Source organism: Natrix helvetica, assembly GCF_964273705.1.
Source record: "Natrix helvetica genome assembly, chromosome: 14".
NCBI lineage: Eukaryota > Metazoa > Chordata > Lepidosauria > Squamata > Natricidae > Natrix > Natrix helvetica.
This window is the reverse complement of record NC_138564.1, coordinates 10613177-10638207: the sequence shown is the minus strand read 5'-3', so window position 1 is coordinate 10638207 and position 25031 is coordinate 10613177. Positions and strand designations below refer to the sequence as shown.

Here is a 25031-nt window from a genome sequence, read left to right as displayed (position 1 = left end):
TAGGATTGGACAGGATAAGATAGGATAATAGCAAGAAAGAAAGAAAGAAAGAAGAAAGAAAGAAAGAAAGAAAGAAAGAAAGAAAGAAAGAAAGAAAGAAAAAAGAAAGAAAGAAAGAAAGAAAGAAAGAAAGAAAGAAAGAAGAAAGAAAGAAAAAAGAAAGAAAAGAAAGAAAAGAAAGAAAAGAAAGAAATGAGGATAACAGATGCATAGACAGACATATAGATAGATGATCGAATAGGAGAGAGGGAGAGGGAGGGAGAGAGGGAAGAGAGGAGGGAGAGGGAAAGAGAGAGAGGTTGGATAGATGGATGGATTATTGGGATGGGATGGATACGATAGGATAAGATAAGATAGGATAATAGCAAGAAAGAAGAAAGAAAGAAAGAAAGAAAGAAAGAAAGAAAGAAAGAAAGAAAGAAAGAAAGAAAGAAAGAAAGAAGAAGAAAGAAGAAAGAAAGAAAGAAAGAAGAGAAAGAAATTAGGACAATTAGGATTCATAGGCAGACATATAGTTAGATGATTGAATAGGAGCGGGGGAGAGGGAGGTAGAGAGAGAAGAGGGGAGAGACAGACAGAGGGAGGGGGAGAGAGAGAGATCTTCACAATGGCCTACAGGAGACTTAAGGGCCAGAGGAACTAACTTCCATCCATCTCTGTGGTAAGCAGAACCTGGACTCACATCCCATTTCTCTGAGAAAGATTCATGTGCGACCCTGGTTGAACAGAAAGGTGTTGTAATTTCTCCCATGTTCTTCTCCGTTCTCTTGTTCTCCTTCCAAAGGGACATCGTTCAGCAGGAGCATAGTCTGCAGTGTAGGTAGTTGCTTTCTTCTCCAAACAGATGTAAAGACGACATCATCATTACAACATAGACAAAACAACCCGGTTCCCAATGGGAGATGATGCCACCTAGGGAGGTGGGAGCGTGCCAGTCCCTGGTTTCTCCCCACCTTCTTGATGTTCAAAAGCCTTGTGGGCCTGCTCCAGTCCTTGGATGACTTCTAGAAGCTGGGCAGCTGCTGTCAACCTTCGCTGGTTTTTGTCTGAAGCTGGGTGTGGGGTAGAGAAGGAGAGAAAGAAAACAACAGGAGGTCAACCTTGAGTTAGCAAAGGCGGACAGTCCAATGGTGCTTCTTCTAGAGTCCCACCATCTTGCTCAGCTTGGCCAGAGAAATCTAGTGGGGTTCCTCATAAACCAAAAAAAAAGGGTAAGACAAATAGGGATCCAAAAATCAACCAGGAATGAGAAGAATGAGATAGTTTTATCTCCAGCTTTTGGAAGGACACAGGAGAATCATCATACCTTCTTTGAGTTTCCACCAACTCACACAAAGCTTACACCAGCTCATTGCATATTTTATTTTAGGCTCTGAAACCACCGAGCCTAGGTTGACATGAGGTCATTGTAGGAGATGACCAGCTGAGCCCAAGGGAGGGGGTCAAACATGTCATTGGTCATGAGTTCCCGCGCATCCACAAGAGATCTAGGTGGAGCTCTCTTATCACTTATAATAATGTCTTATCTCCCGCTCATTCCCCTTGGCTGTTAGTTGGCCAGATTCTTGTAGAGAGCTTATGCTTGCAATAAATCTTTATACTCATTTCAACTGCCTGAATCTCCTGACTCCCCTGGTGCTTGATAGTCATCCAGACATCTTTAAGCACATCTAAGATATGGGGAGAAAATTCAGCAAGAGAATGTTAGTTCTTGAAGAGAGGGTCTGTGTCCAGGAGTTGTCAGTCTTACGAGGTAGAACAGATAAGCGAATTCTACTTTATTCTAATGCTCCTTTGCAGGTTTGAAAGTACAATTCTCCCACCGTCTCCTTTACAGCCTGAGAAACTAGGGAGGGTCATTTCTGAATCTCTTTCTCTGCCCATTATACAGCTGTGGGCTACCCAGTCTCTTACCTGAACCATTCCCTCTTGTCTTCCTGACTCTCAAGGTCATTCCCTCCTATGGTGTGTCTCTGTGTGTCTCCTCCATCTCCTTTACAGCCCAAGAAACTAGGGAGGGTCTCCTCTGAGCCTCTTGCCCTGCCCTCTCTGTAACTGCGGGCTAAGCTGTCTCTTATCTGTCCATTTCCTAGGCAGTATTTCATCCCCTGTCTCCCAAGGTCTTTCTCACAGACCGTTGCAACAGTACCAGTGGTGGCTTTCACATTTTGTTACCACTGGTTCGCCCCGCGTATGCCCACTTTGCAAGTGCACACGCTGCTTCCACGCATGCGCCCAGCCTTCCAGGCATGTGCTTTGCTCACATGCATGCCATCCATGCATGCACTTGGCCTCAAAAACATGGCTAAATAGGACAGCATAGAGCCTGGGCGGGTAGGCAGGCCCACCCACGATTTCCGCTAACGGCTTCCGTTGAACCGTTCTGAATACTAACTCTGAACCAGAGGTGGTATTCAGCAGGTTCTGACCGATTCTGGAGAACCGGTAGCGGAAATTTTGAGTAGTTCGGAGAACTGGCAAATACCACCTCTGGCTGGCCTCGCCCCCGCCATCTATTCTCTGCTCCCGAGTCCCAGCAGATCGGGAGGGAATGGGGATTTTGCATTATCCTTCCCCTGCCACGCCCACCAAGCCACAGAATCGGTAGTAAACAAATTTGAACCCCACCACTGCTCTGAACAATACGTAAACCTGTTGGTGTATATTGGTGGTCCTATGGTGTGCAAAGCAGGAGACAGATCTCTGGGCGTAGATGACAGCAGAGGAATTGTGACAAAGTCAAGCTACTGAACGGAAGCAGTGCTGGCTTAGTTACACATTGTTGATCATGCGTGGAGCCAAAGCCACTTGGGTGGTTTATTTTTATCTGCCTTCTACCCCTCTTCCTGTCCTCCATCCCAGCTTCTCGGCAACCCAACAGACTCAGGCCTACCTTTTCTGGCTGCACTGCTTTGTTCCCGCGTAGCCTCGGTGTTTGTAATCTCCTGGTACTTTTCCCTAGGGGACCGTAAAAAAGCAAGCCATTAATCACAGGCCAATAAGCCTTAAAAGCGAATTGAAAGGGGCAATTAATCACCGACATCATTAATTGCAAGCTTTAGGAGCACGCATCTCCCGAGGAACAGGACACCTCAACACCTGGAAGGGCCTTTACGTAAGCAATGCAGAGAGAGAGGGAGAGAGAAAGCGCTGGTTTTAAAAATAGTTTTCAATTCGTCCATCCTGAACTCGGAATGAGAAAAGCAGCATTCCAGCTCTCTCTGCAATTTGCAGCCAATCAATACAGTGGCTCTTCCAAGGAAAAGGAATGAAAAAAGAAAAATGCACGTTTTAAAGAAGGGGTATCCAATCTTAGCCACGTGAATGTATAATTAATTATACACAATTATATCCAAGATCAAGGGAGATATTAATACCACTCTATAAAGCCTTAGTAAGACCACACTAAGTAGAGTACGGCATCCAGTTCTGGTTACCACATTGTAAAAAAGATGTTGAGACTCTAGAAAAAATGCAGAGAAGAGCAACCAGGATGATGAGGGGACTGGAGGCTAAAACATATGAAGAACGGTTGCAGGAACTGGGCATGGCTAGTCTAGTGAAGAGAAGGACCAGGGGAGACAGGAGAGCAGTCTTCCAATATTTGAGGGGCTGCCCCAGAGAGGAGGGGGTCAAGCTATTTTTCAAAGCACCTGAAGGCCAAATGGGGAATAATGGATGGAAACTGATCGAGGAGAGATTCAACCTGGAAATAAGGAGACATTTGCTGACAGTGAGAGCAATCAACCCATGGAACAGAAGTTGCCTTTGAAAGTTGTGGGAGCTTCATCCCTGGAGGCTTTCAAGAAGAGACTGGACTGCCATCTGTCAAAAAATGGTGTAGGGTCTGCTTGGGCAGGGGCTTGGACTAGATGACCTATCAGGTGCCTTGCAACTCGTCTGAATCTGTATCTATACATCATTGGGCAGATGATATTATTATTATACTTTATTCATTAAACATGAAATTCAGCCAATTGAACATTCAAAAATGCATCACAAATACCAGTGACTGGTGATAATGGTTGATCCAGGTTGCTGCCAGCGTCCTAGGTATCAACCAAGGACCTTCTTAAAATATACAATGTTCCAGGTAGCACAGTTGTTTGGTGTTATTGCAGGAAGCTGCAATTTCTTGATCTGTTTTGTCAGATTCTTGGACATGGTACCAAGTGCCCCGATGACAATGGGTATCGCTGTTTTTTTAAAAAATTTATTATTATTATTATTATTTTGACAACCCTGGGACAATTTCTTAACTGGGTTCGCCCTCTGCTGGAAATCTCTGTGAAATTTAAGACCTGATAAACATCAAACTGGGAATGAAAACTCGCTGGGTGCTGCCTCCTGCTGGCCAAGCGAAAGGACAACGCCATGCGGGATGTGACAACCTAATCACCGGTAGAATGGGGAAGAGACATTTCCTCCCCACTCGACGGCATGCAAGATATGCATACATTCTAGTACTTGCAAGCTTTTCTTTACTGACCAGTTGAAGTTAACACGGCACTGGGGGGAAAAATGCCAATCCTGAATTCTAAGCACTGCGCTCTTAGCAAAGTCACTGGGGAAGCCTGCAGGCAAGATGGCAAGTGGAATTCTGTGGTGTCTCATTTCACGACCACAGCAAACAAGGATAGCGAAACCTATTGCAGTCTGCACGGTGTTCCCCTCTGCCAAACAAGATTGGACAATATTTGGGTTTTGCCCCTGTACAAACCTAAGCTTGTCTTTATGCAACAAAAGCTGCTTGTAGACCATCTGAGCTTCTGCATCGGGATCCAGTGGATCGCTCCAGTCGCCCAGGGTCACTGCAGAATGCGTACGGCTGCAGCCTCGAACTGTAACCAAAGCACAACCACAAATGGTCCTGTAAGTTGAAGGAACAGAGAGGCTGCGTAGCCCAGAGGTGGGGAACAGAGTCCTGTGATACTACTAATTTTTCTTCCTGTGTTGGAGGAACCCAAAGGGCTTCTGGGATGAAAGGATTTGCCAGTGACATCACCGTTATCCGGGGGAATGCCCAATTGTTGGCTCCTTTTATGTCCCCACTGAAGTGGTACCCATTAATCTATTCACGGTCACTGGCTTTCAAACTACCATATTTTTCAGAGTATAAGACACACCTTCCCCCCCGTAAAAGAGGGTGAAAATCTGGGTGTGTCTTAAACACTGAATGTAGCCCCAACCACCGACCTGCCCCAACCCTTTGGCCTCTGCCTCCCAGCAATTTACCTCTTTGCAGCAAATGGGGGCTTGCGAAGGCTTCAATAGACTATAGCAATCCTTGCAGCCTGAAACAGCTGATGATCGGGAGAAACTGAAAGTGAAACTTGCTATTTGCTCCAGGAGGCAAATTGCTGGGAGGCAGAGGCAGATTTTATTTTCTTGTGCTAATCAGGCTGTTTGCTGCAAGGAGGTAAGTCAACAACTATAATATCAGGAAGAGCACTGATGACGCTATCTAGCTGGGTAATGAGATGTCTGCAAGAAAACCACTAAGTTCAGAGAGCACCAAGGAGCTCTCATTTCTAGAGAACCTTTTGAATCCTAAAACTACCAGAGAAACCTTGATATCCTGGAACTTCTAGAGAATGCTTCAAATCCTACAGCTTCTAGAGAACCTTCAAACTCTAGAACTTCCAGAAAGCCCTTCAAATCCTAGAGCTTCTACGGAATCCTTCAACTCCTACAGTTCTAGAACTTCTAGAGAACGCTTGACAGGGATCAGCCTTTCTTCCATCGTGCATCAGGGGCTTCCTTCCAACCCTGGGACTCTACGATGGAGAATCTGATTACCAGCACGGTCCGTCTGTAAGCAACAAGTCCAGCGATTGCCTCTGAAGGCCCCCGGGTGGCAAAAGGGCAGCATGCATTCATTGGCGATGGTGGCTTTCCGGATCGCGGAAAGCCATTGGTTGAGCTCGTTGACGTTCTGCCAAAAAAAAAAGATGCAAGATAGATGAAGTTCACGACCTAACTGGGTTACGGCATCCATGGTCAGAAACTAACTCAGAAACAGAGGTGGTATTCAGCTGGTTCTGACCAGTTCTGGAGAATCAGTAGTGGATTTTTTGAGTAGTTCAGAGAACCGGCAAATACCACCTCTGACTGGCCCCGCCCCCATCTATTCTCTGCATCCCAAGTCCCACCTGATTGGGGGGGGGAATGGAGATTTTGCAGTATCCTTCCCCCAGGAGTGAGGAGGGAATGGAGATTTTGCAATATCCTTCCCCTGCCACGCCCCCCAAGCCACACCATGCCCCCCAAGCCACGCCCACAGAACCGCTACTAAAAAAATTCGAATCCCACCACTGGTCAGAATATACCGAATACAGTCGCCCTGCGAGCATAAACCAGGCCTACCTTACACTGAATGTACATGGTAAACAGCTGGCCTCCCGTTTCTCTCGTCGCAATCTGCATGACGTGAGGCTGCTGGAAAGCGTTTTCATCCACCCGTTCCACAGCGCAGATTCGTTGGATTGGAATGGATGTACGGTCCTGAGCATGGAGAAGGGGCAAAATAAATTGCTAGACCTGCCACGCCCAGCAATACTCCCTTTAGGACAGGGGTGGCTGGGGAATTCTGGGAGTTGAAGTCCACAAGTCTTAAAGTTGCCAAGTTTGGACACCCCTGCTCTAGGATTAACTTAAAACCGTTTTTTCAATGACCCTTTGAGGTTACCGCAGCACTTGGGGAAAGTGACTCTTGCGGTTAGGATTGTTGCACACACACATTCCCAGGGTCACAGGATCAAAATGTGGGTGATTGGCAGCTGGCACGCAGTGTCCCATGGTCCTCTGATCTTCTCAGATCTTGCAATCTTCTCTATTTTTGACAAGTAAAGTCAATTGGGGGGGGGAAGGGAAGATAGAGATGGAGATCCATCTATCATTCCATCCACATAATCTATCCATCGAACTCTATCTATCTATCTATCTATCTATCTATCTATCATCTATCTATCTATCTATCTATCTATCTATCTATCATCTCTATCTTCCATCTATCTTAGATAGATAGTTAAATAGATGGGTGGATGGATGAAGAAATAGATAGATGGATATATAGATTATGAATGAATTGAATGATAGATGGAAGATAGAGATGATAGGTAGGTAGGTAGGTAGGTAGGTAGGTAGGTAGGTAGATAGATAGATGATAGATAGATAGATAGATAGATAGATAGATAGATAGATAGATAGATAGATAGATGATAGATAGATAATAGATAAAGATAGATAGATAGATAGATAGATAGATAGATAGATAGATAGATAGATAGATAGATGATAGATAGATAGATAGATAGATAGATAGATAGATAGATAGATAGATAGATAGATAGATAGATAGATTAGATAAATAGAGAGACAGACAGACAGACAGACAGACAGACAGACAGACAGACAGACAGACAGACAGACAGACAGACAGAGAGCTAGCTAAGGAGTGGTGCAGTGGCCTAGAGGTGGAGTTCTCGCCTCACAATCAGGAAGCTGTGGGTTCGATCCTAGCTAGAGGCAGATATTTCTCTCTCTGGGCACAATGAGAACATATCTCCTGAACAAAATTCCACATTGGCGTCAGGAAGGGCAATGGGCCAGTAAACACTCTGCGACCTCCATTCAGTTGCCAAGACTCCGCCCCTGCAAGGGATTATGGGACCGTTAAATGAAGATGATGATGACAGATAGGTGGATGGATGGATGGATAGATATGAAGAGAGAGGGAGATGAGAGATGGTAAGTAGGCAGACAGACAAAAGACCAATTCTTACTTGCCACTCTGGAGATTTGGAGTAGGAAAAGCTTTCATGGCTCAGCCAGAAGTAACGCTTTTTGAAGGTGAAACGAGACACCAGGTGGAGTCCTTCTGCTTTACGTTTCTGCAGGTAACCTTCTTTGATGATGGCCGAAGAGTGGAAGAGGGTCCAAGGTTGTTTTTCGCTTCCTTCTAGAGGCGGGCGGGTGGGTGGGGGAGAAGCAATGGAGTGAACTGGAATGCCTCCATTGAGTGAAAACTTGCTAAGTTTTCTTCTTGTTACTTCTTGTTACTCATTACTACTTCTTCTTTTTAAGTTTTTTTATTTTATTTCCACAATCGTATCGTCTTTGCAGCGCATTTTACATCTTTTACATATCCATTGTGTTTCCTTTATCAATACATATATATATCTTATATAACTATATCCACACCGATATCCATATTTTACACGTCTTATTTCGTACATACTACATACATTTGATCCTCTCATGTTTCTTATTTCATCTACCGCCTAGCTTGTATTTCCCCCGCTTATTGATTCTGCGGTTTTGTATTTGTTTCTTGATCTGTCTTCTTCTCTTTATTACTATCCTGTTTCTTTTCCCCTTCTTTCCCCTAGCCAATTACACCGTAACTCCCATACTAAGTACTACTCGGATTCTTCTTTGTCTTGTGTTGATGTATGCTTCTTTTTACAATTCTGTGCATGAGATTCTTGCTGCCGTGGTTATATGTAGAATTAGATATTTGATTTTCTTCCCATGCTTCTCCTTAATTATTCCTAATAAAAAGAGTTACCGTATTTTTCGGAGTATAAGATGCACCGGAGTATAAGACGCACCAAGGTTTTGAAGAGGCAATTTTTTTTTTAAAAAAAAAAGGTTTTTGCACTCTGCAAACCTCCCAGAAACAGCCCGTTTTTCATGAAAATGGGCCCATTTTCCCCCCAAAAAGACATGAATAGCCTTTAGGGGGCTTGCAGAGTGCTCCTGAAGGGGTGGGGGCCCCTAAAAATGAGCAAAAAAGGGCCCGGTTTTTGTCAAAAAAAATTGCATGCATAGCCTTTAGGAGGCTTATAGAGTGCTCCTGGGAGCTGGGGGCAGGGAGGGCAAAATTGAGCAAAAAATGGCCCGTTTTTCAGTCATTTCTGTCCTCCCCAGCCCCCAAAAGCTTTCTGAAAGCTTCCTAAAAGCTCTGCATGGCTATTTTGGTGAAGGGGACGGGGTTTCAGGAGGCCAAAAATGCTGTATTCAGTGTACAAGACGCACCCAGATTTTCAGCCTCTTTTTTGAGGGAAAAGGATGCGTCTTATACTCCGAAAAATACGGTACTCATTACTTCTTGTTCTGCCCTCTGGTGCTGTGATAGACCTTCAAATATTGAGAGTCTGCTATCAGGTCACCCATAGTTCTTCTCTTCATTACAGCTAAACCTACCCAGTTCCTGCAACCGTTCATTAGATGTTTTAGCCTCGGGTCTCCTAATCCTCTTTATTGCTCTTCCCTGCACTCTTTCTAGAGTCTCTACATCTTTTTTTGCTTCTTTACTTCTTTCATGGTGACCAGAAGTAGATGCAATGCTCCAAGGATAGTCTCACCACCGCAGTAGAGTGTAATGGGGTGACTCACCCATCTCCGGGTCCACATCTATCAGCCTGTCGAGGAATTCTTGGACACGCCCAATGCTGGCAAGGATGAAGGGGTGTAGAGGCTCCATCCACTGCTCCTTCCCATGGCCCAGTTGAAGCCCGAGATTGCCAATGCTCTGGACTGCCTGCCAGGGAGGGAGGCAAGAGAGGGAACCATTGGCATAAAGATGCCAGTTGACCTCAAACAAGAACAACCCAACATATCAAAGAAAATATTCTTCTGCATGTGGTAGCCCTTTAGTGACAATATCCATGGCCTGTGTTCCTTCTTTCCTTCCTTCCTTCTTTCTGCCCTTCCTTCCTTTCTTCCTTCCTCCCTTCCCTCCCCTTCCTTTCCTCCTCCCTTCCCTTCCTTGCCCTTCCTTCCTCCCTTCCTCCCTCCCCCTTCCTTCCTCCCTCCCTCCCTTCCTCCCTTCTCTCCCTCCTTCCTTTCTCCCTTCCCTCTCCCTTCTTTCCTTCTCTCTTCTTCCTTCCTTCCTGTGCAGTAGTTAGAGTATTGCAGGTTAACTCTGCCAATTGGCAGGAGTTCGATCCTGACTGACTCAAGGTTGACTCAGCCATCCTTCCTTCCTTTCTTCCTTCCTTCCCATCCCTTCCCTTCCCCTTCCTTCCTTCTCTCTTCTGGGAGTTGAAGTCCATCCATCTTAAGGTATCCAAGGTTGGAAAAAAAAACCACATCGTTTTGGAGGAACTGTGCGGTGAAACTCCTCAGATATACCTTGGCCAGAAGTAAGAGAGTCCGGCCGGTCTGCGTGTCCGCATGATGGTCTCGGAGACTGAAGAGTTTTGGGGTCAGAATTGCAGGGGCGAAGAAGCGGAGGAAGAGGAAGCCACTGATGGCAACGTATTTGGCTTCCTGGAAGGAGATCACCAAGAATGAAGAAGGCACAGACAAGAGCCAGTCACCCTTATTGGGAGAGAGGGGAAAGGGGGGGGGCTTGTCCTGCTAAATTTGAATTGTAAAAATGTAAAAGCACCCAGAACAACCTCTGAACTTCTGGATTTAGCAGATTAACAGAAATGGGGGGGGGCACAGGGCAGGGGGTCACATCATCAGTGCTAGAAAGGAGGGGGGGTTTTCTATGGATTCTGACCTGGTTCTCTGCTCCCTTGAAGCGTTGTTCCACGCGCTTGTGCAGCTGCTTGAAAGCCACGCGCATGAGCGAAGGGCAGTTCTCAGCCGAACCCACAATGGCGTCCACGATCTCCCCCAAATAGCCCTTCAGCACTTCCAGGCTGCCATCTCGGATCTGGGCCTCGGACAGGGAGCCCTTGAAGGAGATACGCCTGAACGAAACAATGTCCCCAGTGTCAGAATGGAATGGAATAGAATAGATATTAGAATGAAAGAATGGAATGGAATGGAATGGAATAGAATAGAAAATGGAATGGAATGGAATGGAATGGAATAGAATAAGAATTAATAGAATTAGAATTTAATAGAATAGAGAGGAGAGGAGAGGAGAGTGGAAGGGAATAGACTGGAATGGAATAGAATAGAATAAGAATTAATAGAATTAGAATTAATAGAATTAGAATTTAATAGAGTAGAGAAGAGAGAAGAAGAGAGGAGAATGGAATGGAATAGAATAGAATAAAGAATGAATGGAACGGAATAGAATAGAATAAGAATTAATAGAATTAGAATTTAATAGAATAGAGGAGAGGAGAGGAGAGGAGAAGGGAAAAAATAGAATAGAATAAGAATTAATAGAATTAGAATTTAATAGAATAGAGGAGAGGGGAAGGGAAATGAATAGAACAGAACAGAGTAGAATAGAATAGAATAGAATCACAGATTTGGAAGGGCCCTGGGGTGGGGGACATTATGAAGATATTGAAGAGTACTGGGCCTAAGACGGAACCTTGTGGAGTCCCACTGCTTATTTCTCTCAATGTAGACTCAGCTTTTAGCCAGTCACGATGAGATCCACAGTTTGACGTGGGACCCCACAGTCACACCGAGGGGACGATACTCTGCCCCACTCATACAGAGTCCCAGGAGATGCCATGTGAGGTGCCAACCTTATTCAGGATTATGCCCTCCTGACGAGGTAGTTCGAAGACTGGCATTCTTGGTAGGGTTATTTATATATCTTTCTACGTCTGGGCATTCAGCAACCCATTGTTAAAGTTGATGGGCACATGTTCTACCTGTCAGGGTTCCAAATAGCATCCAAAATTAAATCAGAATCCGAGGCAAAAGATTCCTCAAAGTTCCAATTTATTAGAAGAGCCATCTGGGAAAACCCGAATCTGAAGGCTTCCCAGTTTTCTCCACCCAGTTGAAAGTTCAAGATCCTGCCCCCCACACCCACCAGTCCATCACATGGTCCAATCTTCCACTGCCATGCTGGCAGCTTCCACCCACCCAATTCTGACCAGGTGCAGAGACAAAGATGACCTTGGCTTTCTAAGAAGAATGTTGTTATGGCTACGTATCACCCAACTCCGTATTATCGCCCCTCCCATTTTCCCCACAATAGAAAGTAGACAGGAGAAAGTGTGGCAGGCCTGAAGCCCAAAAGAAAAGATGGCTTGCAGGCACGACACTGCCAGTGCCCATGGGAGAAACCTAGTTTTGAGTCTTTCCGCTGATAAATGAGGGCGGTCGATTTGCACATCCTCTTCTCTTAGGTTCCTGCAGAGGGGTTGGATTTGAGAACCTCAAGGACTCCTTCCACCTCTGGGATTCTAACATAGGATGCTCACTCAGCTATTTCATAGCCAGGTGGACCTCAGAAATGGATTCAGTTGTCCAGACCACGATGCCATGGCTTCCCATGTCTTTGGGCTACGTCACTCCCAGCCCGCGTGTTCTCGACTGCGTCTGCAGCAAGACGCATGGCTTTTCAGGGGCACACCCTCTAGCAACACACTTCCTTTCCACGCTATCTCGATGCAGTGCCGTGTTCTTCCCAGCAGCATCCCGGAGACAGGGTTGCCTAGCAACCCGAGTGAACAGCATCCCAAGAACGGGGCTATCTTTGGAGTATCTGAAAATCTCGCAGCGGCCTGTTCTCAGCCCTCCATCACTGTTGGCGCTCTTCTAAAAACGCCGGGCTTGGTGCCATCATCCCTCACCTAAAACCGAGCGTGAGTTTCTCACACCCGACAAACAACCACAAATGCTCACAACACGGGCGACGATCTGTCCCCATGCCTGCATTTAACGGGAAGGTGAGAGAAGAACAGGTTTTTCCCCCCCTTAAGGAAGGCGAGGATGCTATTTGATTTACAGTGGCTGCCGTCTTTAAGAGTGGAGTGTTGCGTTCTCTTGCTTGGATTCCCTAAGGGTTAGTCCTTAAGCACCCTTTGGACCCATAGATCTCCCCTATTTGGATCACAAAGGGTCTTGGAGCTAACAGACTCCCCACCCCAAACTATTATATTCTGTAGGGAAGAGCAACCAGGGTAATTAGGGGGGTGGAGGCTAAAACATACAATGAACGGTTGCAGGAAATGGGCATGGCTAGTCTAGTGAAGAGAAGGACCAGGGGAGACAGGATAGCAGTCTTCCAAAATTTGAGAGGCTGCCACAGAGAGGAGAGGAGTCAAGCTATTCTCCAAAGCACCCGAAGGCCAGACAAGGAATAACGGATTGAAACTGACCAAAGAGAGATTCAACCTGGAAATAAGAAGGAAATTTCTGACAGTGAGAACAATCAACCCATGGAACAGAAGTTGCCTTGTGAAGTTGTGGGAGCTTCATCATTGGAGGCTTTCAAGAGACTGTTCTCTGTCAGAAAAGGTGTAGGGTCTCTTGATTGGGCAGGGGGTTGGACTAGATGACCTACAAAGTCCCTTCCAATTCTGTAAAACTGAATCTATCTAAGATGATCAAAGGCCTAGAGACTAAAACATAGGATGAACAGTTGCAGGAACTGGGCCCGGCTAGTCTAGTGAAGAGAAGGACCAGGGGAGACAGGATAGCAGTCTTCCAATACTTGAGGGGCTGTCACAGAGAGGAGGAAACCTTATACTGTACCACGCCGGACAAATGCATATCCAATCTTTTCTTGAAAACCTCCAGCATAGACCCAAAAGTGCTTTTTTCAAGAGGCAACTGGACTTTCTGTTTTTTCTTTGAAGAGGTTTCGCTTCTCCTCCAAGATGCTTCTTCAGCTCTGAAGAAGAACTGAACTGAGAACTGAAGAAGCTTCTGGGATGAGAAGCGAAACCTCTTCGAAGAAAAAACAGAAAGTCCAGTTGCCTCGTGAAAAACTACCTTTGAGACAACCATGATCTGGATGATGGAAGATCTCCGTAGATCTCCAGCGATAGAGCATCCACAGAAGAGGCAAACCCTTCCACTGAATCTTTCATCTTTCTCACCGTCAGGAAATTTCGTTTTATTTCCAAGTTGGATCTCTCTTTAATGAACCTCCCCCCATCGTTGTTCTGACCGAGGCTTCCCGAGAACCTGAAGCAAACTCCTTGTCCCGACAAAAAACCCTTTTATTAATTGACTGTGAATTCTCCTCATTCCCATCCAGCAAAGTCTTTCAAGGGAGGATTTACGGTCACAGACCTTCTCTGGCTTGGAGAGCTGCCAGGCCGATCTCTGCAGAACTTGGCAAGGAGTCTCAGAGAGTCACGAACCAATTAAAGGAACTAATTGTCTCCTGCAAACTCCACTCCCCTGTCGCTCCTCTTTTATTCCCTCTGGGAGGGGCCATTCACCGTCCACCTGTGGCCTTACTCCCAAGTCGACTCCTGTTCTTTAGCTGTTCCCTTCATCTGGCAGCTCTGCGCATGCGCACACTGGGAACAGGCTCCAGCTGTTCTTCTGCCTCACTGATGTCCGACTCTGAAGGCAGCTGAGAACTGTCAGACGGCCCTGGCCCCCTCTCTGCCTCTGACACAGAGCCCTTCTCAGAGCCTTCCCCAGGACTGGCCCAGGTTCCTCCCCAACCTCCTCCCTGTCCGAATCTGCTGCCAACTCGGGCCACAACAATTGTTTCTTGTCCTGCCCCTGGGTGTTTATGCAGCCTAGAACAACACACAACCGGGTATCACATCGCAACCACACAACCTCCCGAGATCCCTTCCGCGCTGGGAGGCCGCGCCTTCATTCCTAGAGTTTTCTGCGCAATTCACATCGGAGCTGTGATTTATCTGTACCCAGGAACATTCTGTCCCATTATTTTTAGACTCATAAATCGTCTGCCAGGCAAACGTGGCCGTTTCTGTTTTAATTAGCCCGGCGGGATGAGAGAAAGCTACTTGTGAAGGAAGTTGGTTCCTCTGCCCGACTGTTTTAATTCTTTTTCGCTGCCCCTGGCACCTCCCAGGAGAAAAAGGATTTTTCTACCACCGTGTTCCAAATTCACGACTCTTGAGATAGCAGCGAGACAATTGGTTTGAGTGATCACCTCCATAAGGCAGCACAGGTAGTCCTCGGTTTTAGGACCGCAAGCCCCCCCCCCCAAATTTTGGCTGCTAAGGGAGACATAAGGAGAGGAGGAAGGAAGAAAGTAGAGAAGGGAGGGAGGGAGAAAAGAACGGGAAAACAAGGTGGTGCTACAAAAGGAGGAAGGGATGGTAAATAAAGCAACGCAAACTGTATATTATATCCTAGTAAATGAAATAATAAATATATAAGAAGGATAAATGCAAAGAAGAATCATAATCATGTGAATGTATACTTAAAATGGTGTGTAAGAGAACAAATTTTTTTTTAAAAAATTGTTTGAAAATAAAAAGGGAGACATTGGTAAAGCGAATTTTGCCCCGTTTTACGACGGTTGTTGCAGGAATCATGGCGGGTGTTAAGTTAGTAGCACAGTTGTTAAGTCAATGCGGCTTCCCCCCTTGACTTCGCTTGTCAGAAGGTCGCCAAAAGGAATCGCATGGCCTCCTGGGACACTGCAACCGTTGTAAATATGAAGCAGTTGCCAAGCGTCTGCATTTTGATTTCGGGACTGTGGGGGAGGCCGTAGTCGCCGCAAGCGTGAAAAACGGCCGTAAGTCACTTTTCCCAGGGCTGTTGTGGCAAGAAAGGTCATAAAATGGGGGGGAAACCCGCTCAACCACTGTCTCGCTTAGCAACAGAAATTTTGGGGCTCAATGGGGGTCATAAGTCAAGGACTATCTGTAGTTTGCAGCCTAGATAAATTCTGGTGCTCATTCAGAATAAGTTTTGGATTAACTTCCTGTTGTGACGAGATGCGCAAAACAATTCAGCATAATTCAACTGAGAATTGAGAGCAGTGGTTGGAATGCGGAATTGCAGGCTAATTCCTGCCGACGGCCGCCTGCTGGCAGTTCGATTCTGACCGGCTCAAGGTTGACTCGGCCTTCCATTCTTCCGAGGTTGGTAAAATGAGGACCCAGATTGTTGAGTGCAAGAGGCCGACTTTGTAAACCGCTTAGAGAGGGCTGTGAAGCACTGTAAAGCAGTCTATAAGTCTAAATGCTATTGCTATTGACTCAGCCTTCCATCCTTCCGAGGTTGGTAAAATGAGGACCAAGATTGTTGGGGGCAAGAGGCTGACATTATAGAGAGGGTGGAAAGCATTGTGAAGTGGCATATAAGTCTGAGTGCTATTTCTATTGCTATTGCTTTTCCTATTGCCTTGCCTTGCCTTGCCTTGCCTTGCCTTGCCTTGCCTTGCCTTGCCTTGCCTTGCCTTGCCTTGCCTTGCCTTGCCTTGCCTTGCCTTGCCTTGCCTTGCCTTGCCTTGCCTTGCCCTTCCTTCCTTCCTTCCTTTCTTCCTTCCTTCCTTCCTTCCTTGATTGTTGGAGGCAAGAGGCTGACTCTGTAAACCGCTTGGAGAAGGCTGGAAAGTACTGCGAAGCAGGATATAAGTCTAAGGGCTGTTGCTACCATTACATAAACATTATTGAAACCATTAAATAAATATGCATTTATTTCCTTACTTGGCCCGACTAGGTTCAATCTTGCAGGGATCGAGTTCCACATACTTCTTCTCTTCAAAGATCCGGTGTATAATAACTTTTAAAACTCCGTGGAGGTAGGGCATTCCCACTATCTACAAAGGACCGGGGATCGGGGAAGGGTGGAAGGCAAGATAAAACATATTGGTTAAAAAGCAAAAAGACAGTAAAAGCTGCTAATAAAGAAGGAGGAATGTTATACTCCCAAGATCTTCTTTTTAGTGCTATGAACAAACTTTATCTCTTTACAGATGGTCCTCTGCTTATAACCCATTCATTCAGCGACTATTCAAACTTATGGCACTGAACAAAATCATTTATGACCTGTCCTCACACTTGCGACTGTCAGAGCATTCCCATAGTCTTTTTGATCAAAATCCATGCCGGACATGAACTTACAATGGTTGTAATGTTCTAAGATTGTGTGGTCACTATTTGTCACCTCCTCACCTGTCCAACTACATGCTCAAGTAGGAGATTCTACAGTCTTTCAAACAAATGTCTGTCCGAAAGAGAAAGGAAAGAAGGAAGGAGAAAATAGAATAGGATAGAATAGGATAAGGAAAGAAGGAAGGAGAAAATAGAATAGAATAGAATAGAATAGAATAGAATAGAATAGAATAGAATAGAATAGAATAGAATAGAATAGAATAGAATAGAATAGAATAGAATAGAATAGAATAGAATAAACAGAGTTGGAAGGGACGTTGAAGGTCTTCTAGTCCAACCCCCTGCTTAGACAGGAAACCCTACACCACTTCAGACAAATGGTTATTCAATCTCTTCTTTAAAACGTCCAGTGTTGGGGCATTCACAACTTCTGGAGGCAAGTTGTTCCACTGATTAATTGTTCTGACTGTCAGGAAATGTCTCCTTAGTTCTGGGTTGCTTCTCTCCTTGATTAGTTTCCACCCATTGCTTCTTCTCCTGCCCTCAGGTGCTTTGGAGAATAGCTTGACTCTCTGACTATGTCAATGATCATCGGGATGCAATTAAACCTTTTTACAAGGGCTGCCCTGCCTTATCTTATGGTGGGATGTTTGCCACTTAATGCACCCTTTTCTCTGCCATGGCAACGAAGCTGGCATCCAGCTTTACCCCATTCTGCTCCCTCCCTCCTCAAAAAGAAAAGAAACTATTGGCATAGGAATCAAACTAGGGAAAAACCTGGCATCGTCATTTGAAACATATTCTGCAATTCACAGCCCATTTTTCTTTCTAGAAATTTTTGAGACCTATCCTTCTGCTTCAATGTTCTCCATCCTCATCGCCCTCTCTATGTTCTTCTGCTCCTCACTCACCTTCATGAATTGCTCCATGGACTTGGAGGCTAGCGAGTTGGAACGGAAGAGAGTGTTGGGATCCACTGAGGGGGAAAAAAAGAACACCCAGAGATGTGACATTTCTCCTCTCATTATTTTAAGATGAGTAAGAGACGCCCGTTGAATATCGTTCTTGATTGCATTTGGCATTCGACCACCACCATCAGCCAACTCATCGTATGATCCATGATCTTGCGTTTAAAATAAGCAATTCAACACCTCCCCATCACTCACTCGAAATTTCTCGCCTCACATTTCATTTCGCTCAGGACTACTTCAAAGGTAAAGGTTTCCTTCGCACATAGTCGTTTCTGACTCTAGGGGGTGGTGCTCATCTCCATTTCAAAGCCAAAGAGCCAGCACTGTCCGAAGACATCTCCGTGGTCATGTATCCAGCATGACTCAACGCCGAAGGTGCACGGAACGCTGTTCCCACCAAAGATGCTCCCTATTTTTCTACTTGCATTTTTTAAGGTGCTTTCGAACTGCTAGGTTGGCAGAAGCTGGGACAAGTCACGGGAGCTCACTCCGTTACGCGGCGCTAGGGATTCGAATCGCCGAACTGCCGACCTTTATGAGCGACAAGCTCAGCATCTTATCCCCTGAGCTGCCACGTCCCTATCAGGACTACTTAGGTTTCACATAATTTAAAACTAGCACCCAGAGTCACCGAGAGAGTAGTAGGCAGCTGTATAAATTTCCTTAAAATAAATAAGCCATGTCCCATTGGCCTCCCCCAAAACAAGCCTTGCTCATCTATTGCAGACAGTAGTTGGTCTCAACTTGCTGGCTGAGATCCTGGGTAACGCACTTGACGTATGAAGGCACTTACCTGTTCTTGAAATCTCACAGAAATTCAGGTAATCCAGGAAAGGTATCACCAGGCCCTGCCCAAGGAAGATCTTGACAAGCTTAGCAGATACGTCTTGACGACTCTCCACCAAGCATACTTCTTCCAGAAGGGCGAGTGGGGTGAGGTCATTTGCCTCCTGCGCAAAGTACCACAATACCTATCGTTAACGTATACACACCTATGTTTGCCTCCCTGCTATTGAAAAATGTCTTGAGTTTCTATCATACGGCTTATTCTCTTATTCGCATTGATTTTGTCCTATACTTAGGACGTCTCTTTTTACAGCCCCCCCTTCTTCCCACATTAAATAATGTGGGAAGCAAATCCAGCCATGGGACAGCAAATCTGTTGCTGCAATTTTTGAAGCCCCCCCCCCCGGGTTCCGTCCCACTACCTACCTCTGGAGGACACAAGACAGATGCCACAAGGAGGTCTACCAGGGGTTGATAGTAACTGGAAGGCAGGATCCTGTCTTCAGCAAGCCGAACCTGCAATCTTAGCTGCCCCAGTTTTTCCCTGCAAGCAGAGCAGAGGAACACGTGAAGTCTAAAAAGCATGTTTTCGCTTTGCAAAGAGCAGCTTACAAAGGAAGGCAACAGTTTAACATCAAGAGCTGAATGCTGATGAATATTACATTGAGTGGACATGTCAACCTCAGAAATCTCAAGATGATCAGACTTCTCTGCCTGGGCAACTTTAAGGCCAGTGGACTTCAGTTCCAAGAATCCAATGGAATAGAATAGAATAGAATGAAGGGGAATAGAATAGAATAGAATGAAGGGGAATAGAATAGAATAGAATAGAATAGAATAGAATAGAATAGAATAGAATAGAATAGAATAGAATAGAATAGAATAGAATAGAATAGAATAGAATAGAATAGAATGAAAACTGCAAACTGTTCCACTGATTAATTGTTCTAACTGTCAGGAAATTTCTCCTTATTTCTAAGTTGCTTCTCTCCTTGATTAGTTTCCACTCATTGCTTCTTGTCCTGCCTTCAGGTGCTTTGGAGAATAGTTTGACTCCCTCTTCTTTGGGGCAGCCCCTGAGATATTGAAACACTGCTATCAATTCTGAGTGTTGAAGTCTACCTATGGAACATGGGCAGTTCTTGGAATTGAAATTGTCTTGTACTGGCTAAGGAATAGTGAAATCCACACATTTAAAAATCGATGAGGATGAGAAACATTGGCTTTGGGCAATATTTTCAGAAACAGCTTGCCTCTGCTTTCTTCCTAAGTCCAAGACGGATTCGCTAAAAGTCGTTCTATTACTTGGCATCTAAGGGAGATCTAGAACTCAAGAATTTCCCACTCCCGATCCTGCTTCTTGAACTGCCAAACTGTCTTTAACAGATTAACAGAGTTGGAAGGGACCTTGTAGGTCATCTAGTCCAACCCCCCCCCCCCGCTCAAGCAGGAGACCCTACACCATTTCTGACAAATGGCTCTCCAATCTCTTCTTGAAAGCCTCCAGGGATGAAGCTCCCACAACTTCCAAAGGCAACTTCTGTTCCATGGGTTGATTCTTCTCACTGTCACAAAATTCCTCCTTATTTCTAGGTTGAATCTCTCCTTGGTCAGTTTCCATCCATTCTTCCTTGTCTGGCTTTCGGGTGCTTTGGAAAATAGTTTGACCCCCTCCTCTCTGTGGCAACCCCTCAAATATTGGAAGACTTCTCTCATGTCTCCCCTGGTCCTTCTCTTCACTAGACTAGCCATGCCTGGTTCCTGCAACCGGCTGTCGTATGTTTTTGCCCCCAGTCCCCTAATCCTCTTGGTTGCTCTTTGCACACTTTCTAGAGTCTCAACATCTTTTTTATAGTGTGGTAAGCACACCTGAAAGCAGTACTCTAGGTGTGACCTTACTAAGGCTTTATAGAGCGGTATTAGTACCTCCCTTGGTCTTGATTGTATCCCTCCATTTATGCAGTTTAGGATTGCACTGGCTTTTTTGGCTGCATACTGCTGACTCATATTTAGCTCGCTGTCCACTAAGACTCCAAGATCCCTCTCACAGTCACTGTCTCTCATTAGATCCCTTTAAATATGAACTAGGCTCAGCAGCTCCCTAGCTAACAGCTACACAAATAATTCACCGGTCTCTGAAATGAGACCGGGTATTTTGGCTGGTCCACGAAGGGTGCTCCATTCTCACACATTGCATGCTTCCCAAAGAGACCACTTCTTATTTACCCAGTGTCCTCTCCTGCGTTGGGCAGGGGAAGCAGGCGGAACCAATCTTTGAGAATGGTCTTCTGCACGGAGCCCAGAGAGAACTTGACCTGCACGGAAAGAAGAAAAATGCAGATAAGCCCAGGGGATCGGAGTCAAATCGTAGCTATGAAATGTTTCTTGCCTTTCATTTATTTACTAGCTGGATAGCTGTGCTTTGCGACAAAGCTATGTGTTCGGGCAATGCAGGAGAAATCTGGTTCAATCTGTTGTGGTCGGCGATTGAAACACAGAAGGGAATATCGCTCCCGCCACCTTGACTCCGGAAGGAGTTCCATAGGTGGAAGGCGTAGACATTTTGATGAGGTACCGACATTTAGTACTGTAAGAGCCCCAGACCACTCCTGAGTGGAGGAGTGGAACGTCTGCCAGTTTGAACTGAGGTAACGGAATGTGAGGCAACTGGCAGTTGGAACAGAGATCTTTTCAGGTGGGGAGGGTGAGTAGAACTCCTTAGCATCAGAGCGCGTTAATTACTGTATAAGAAATACTAATGGTCTGATGGTCATTTTGAAAAATCCTTTCTTAGCGAGCACCTAGAAGCCAAGAGGAACATAGGTGCCAAATTTCAAGTTTGTAGGCTTTACGGTTCTGGAGATTTCGTGATGAGTGAATGGTATTTGGCTTAGATAGATAGATAGATAGATAGATAGATAGATAGATAGATAGATAGATAGATAGATAGATAGATAGATAGATAGATAGATAGATAGATAGATAGAAAGATAGATAGATAGATAGATAGATAGATAGATGATAGATAGATAGATAGATAGATAGATAGATAGATGATAGATAGATAGATAGATAGATAGATAGATAGATAGATAGATAGATAGATAGATAGATTTGCCTCTGCAATCACAGACCAAGATCAAAGATCTTGAACGTTCTCCCAGGTCTCCTTCACAATAGGGATGTTCGGTTAAGCTCAGGCCAAGAATCAACCTCCTTCATCCATGAGTCTACTTTGTCCTTACCTGTCCCAGGAAGTCATTCTTGCCCACCATGTCCCAATCCCAGACTTCTACAACAAGGGGCATCTCGGTATCAGCCCCCTCTTCCAGGACAAACTCCAGCATTTCCTCCCAACGTGGGAAACGGGTCTTCTTGATAATCTGAAGAGTCGTAAAAGAGGAAAAGGTGAGTTTTCTCCTGGAAACCTTGGGCTCCATCAGTTATTAACTTGTGGCTGGCTGCTTAGCAGGGTCCTGCAGTTCCCCTTATATCACATTTTATGGTGTTTTTCCTAAAAAACAAACAAACCCAGCATCTATTTCTGGTTTTCAGCAAAAAGTCCCACAGCAAACAACCTCCTCACTGTCCAAATCTGCAGCCAGCTCTGCTGGCGGGCCCCAGCCCTAATATAATCTTTGGTTGTTTTTTTTACTGGAAATATTCTGGACCTCTGGGCATATAACCAGCTTTAGCTTTAAGGAGTTGTATGCCCAGTGGATCTCTTGGCCAGTGGATCTCTTCCTAACCATTGTGATTACTTGTAGGTTCCTCTGCCTTTCAGAAGCAAGCCAACCTCGCTGCCCTAGCCTGCAAAGTATATATATTCCAAAGATACTCACAGCTGTTTCCAGGATCTGCCCATTAAACAGCACGCGGGCAAAGGGATCTGAAGTTCCTGAGAGATCACGTGGTGCTAGATCTCTAAGGGGGGGAAAAGCAAGAGCAGATCAAGGTGTGCATCAGTGTGCGCATGCGCAAAATTGCCAGACGAAGGGAAGAGGTAAAGAACAGGGGTCGACTTGGGAGTAAAGCCACACGTGGACGGTGAATGGCCCCTCCCAGAGGAAATAAAAGAGGAGCGAAAGGGGAGTGGAGTTTGCAGGAGACAATTAGTTCCCTTAATTGGTTCGTGACTCTCCGAGGCTCCTTGCCAAGTTCTGCAGATCTCGGCCTGGCAGCTCTCCAAGCCAGATAAGGTCTGTGACTGTAAATCCTCCCTTGAAATACTTCGCTGGATGTGAATGAGCAGAATTCACAGTCAATTAATGAAAGCGTTTTTTGTCGGGACAAGGAGTTGGCTTCAGGCTCTCGGGAAGCCTCGCTCAGAACAGTTTGCATGTAACAGAAATGATCTAACTTTCAAAGGACAAGAACAAGCGACACAGCAGGGAAGAAGAAGTTACGACGTAAGAAAGTTACACATCATTTTGAACGTGGGAAAAAAACTGAGGTCAATGCTTGCAAGTTATTGGTGGGAAAACTAGGTTTAATCTCCATCAGAAGTTCCATCAAACCAAAGGGTTTTGCAATGAACTTTCCATTCCCTCTCCCACCTCTCGCGCTGCCAAAAATGTTCACAGCTTTTTAAAAAAATATATATTCATAAACTGTTAATCATCTCACTTTCTAAAGGAGACGGAGAGAATTTTTTTTTTCAAAAAAAATAAAATAAGAATCACACTCCCTTTTCAGCAACCTCAACACTTTTCTACGACAGCACCTTCTGCATTTTCACGGATCGGGGTGGCATTTTAGCAAACCTCACACCCCTCGTTCGCTCATCTCAACTTGAAAAGAAGTGCTGGCAGATTGTTTTGCTCAGGTAGGTTCTCGTTGGGGCCCCAACGAACTTCAAAACTGGTCTCCAAGAGATCCATGAAGACAAATCCAGACAAGGCCATCAAAGAGGGAGGGAAGGAGAGGAGAAGGAAGGTCATAATAGCCTAAGCGTAGTACCCAAAATTGTCTGCTACAGCGTCCTACCTGTCAACGACTACTTCAGCTTCAACCGCAATAACACGCGGGCAAACAGTAGACACAAACTCAAGGTCAACCGCACCAAACTCGATTGCAGAAAATACGACTTCAGCAACAGAGTGGTCAACAACACCTTTTCCTCCCAAGGAAACACAACCAGCTCCTCCACTCCACCTGCAGGTCCACCTCCCTCCTCTTTACTTTACCTGGCTTCAAGGACGTGGCAGCAAAGCAGCCGTTGGTGGGCCTCCTCCACCACCTGCAGCTCCAGCGAGATTTCCCCCTGCACCTCCTCGTTGGGGTCCACGGCGCTCAGGTTGATCCAGCTATCGATACCTGCCACGGAGAGAAATCAGGGTCACCTAGCTTCTCTTCCATCTCAACCACGGTGCTCTGATCATTTGCCACCAGGCCACTTAATGTCAAGGAACTTTCCAAGAGCAGAAAAAGCACAAGAATTTGGGCAACTAAAGGGCGAGGCTAAATTTGCGCCAGGTAAGTGTCAACGGGGTTTCAGGAGGTGTTGCGTTCAAACCATTTGCGGCGATGTAATGACTCTAAGCTGATAACCTGCTTAACTCCTCCCCCAGCTTTGTCTGCTCTTCTCCCACGTCCCCTATCCAAGGGTGGGATCCTACCAGCTTAACCACCTGTTCGCTGGGCACACGGTTCACACCTGCACTGCCCGCCTATGCGCAGTTTACGGAAAACTCACCTCCCGCATTACTGCTGGTGAGGAAAACCGCTGAGGCGCAGCGATCCACTCTGCCGCGCCGATCAGCTGGGCTTTGGAAAAGGACATATAGGGGTAGCGCAGGGGCAGGTGGGCGGGCCCACATCAAAGTCAGAGCAAACTGGTTCGCTCCCAGCTGATATTCGGAGCTACCGGTTCGCCTGAACTAATCCGAACTGGCTGAAGCTCACCCTTGCCCCTAACTAAGCAGTGTAAACCCTGCTTAACATTGCAAGATGATTCAAGAGCCTCAGGTTAGTTAGTTAGTATACTTTATTGCCATTGCACCTCGTACAACGAAATTAAATGCCATCTTTGGTGTACCTTATGCATACAAAAATAAAACAAACACACTCTGTTTCCAGGGCCACCCCGCGGGACAGATCTAAGCACCCCATGGGTCGGATCCGGGCCCCCGGGCCTTGGGTTTGACACCCCTGCTTTAGTAGCAGTAACTCCCAGGACACTTACCCCTTGGCTGTGACGAAATCTCGTCTTTGCTCAGGGAGATTTTGCCGATGACATCGTCATGTCTGGAGAGAAGGAAGCCGAAAGAGAGACCTGACATCACAACGTTTGGCCCAGGAAGGAACATAAATAAAACAATACCTTTGCTCCCTTCCTTTGTTCTACAAGTAACTCTGCACTTCAGGGTCTACGTGGGGCCACCCTTGAAGAGTATCCGAAAGCTTCAGCTAGAGCAGAATGCAGCTTTCTTGGAAGCCCCTAAGGGAGCCCGTGTTACACTGCTTCTCTGAGAGCTTCCCTGGCTCTCCGTTTTTGCTTTCATGTCCAATTCAAGGTTTTTCTTTCTTTCTTTCTTTCTTTCTTTCTTTCTTTCTTTCTTTCTTT

General features: G+C 45.7%; 1 protein-coding gene across 1 annotated transcript in view; it reads right to left on the bottom strand.

The window, feature by feature from the left end:
- Positions 1-22: 22 nt before the first annotated feature.
- Positions 23-25031, bottom strand: part of RASAL1 (RAS protein activator like 1) — a gene marked incomplete at its 5' end in the record, with an annotated part of 37312 nt that continues 12303 nt past the window's right edge. Inside the window, 18 exons of the mRNA XM_081966280.1 lie at positions 23-1052; positions 2894-2958; positions 4721-4841; positions 5800-5935; positions 6367-6504; positions 7785-7960; positions 9400-9544; positions 10138-10275; positions 10514-10706; positions 16302-16414; positions 17621-17685; positions 18474-18630; positions 18893-19010; positions 20693-20781; positions 21712-21849; positions 22309-22390; positions 23653-23782; positions 24651-24712. Coding sequence (XP_081822406.1) covers positions 913-1052; positions 2894-2958; positions 4721-4841; positions 5800-5935; positions 6367-6504; positions 7785-7960; positions 9400-9544; positions 10138-10275; positions 10514-10706; positions 16302-16414; positions 17621-17685; positions 18474-18630; positions 18893-19010; positions 20693-20781; positions 21712-21849; positions 22309-22390; positions 23653-23782; positions 24651-24712 — 2206 coding nt within the window. The 3' untranslated portion in view covers positions 23-912. The remainder of the gene's footprint in view (positions 1053-2893; positions 2959-4720; positions 4842-5799; positions 5936-6366; positions 6505-7784; positions 7961-9399; positions 9545-10137; positions 10276-10513; positions 10707-16301; positions 16415-17620; positions 17686-18473; positions 18631-18892; positions 19011-20692; positions 20782-21711; positions 21850-22308; positions 22391-23652; positions 23783-24650; positions 24713-25031) is intronic.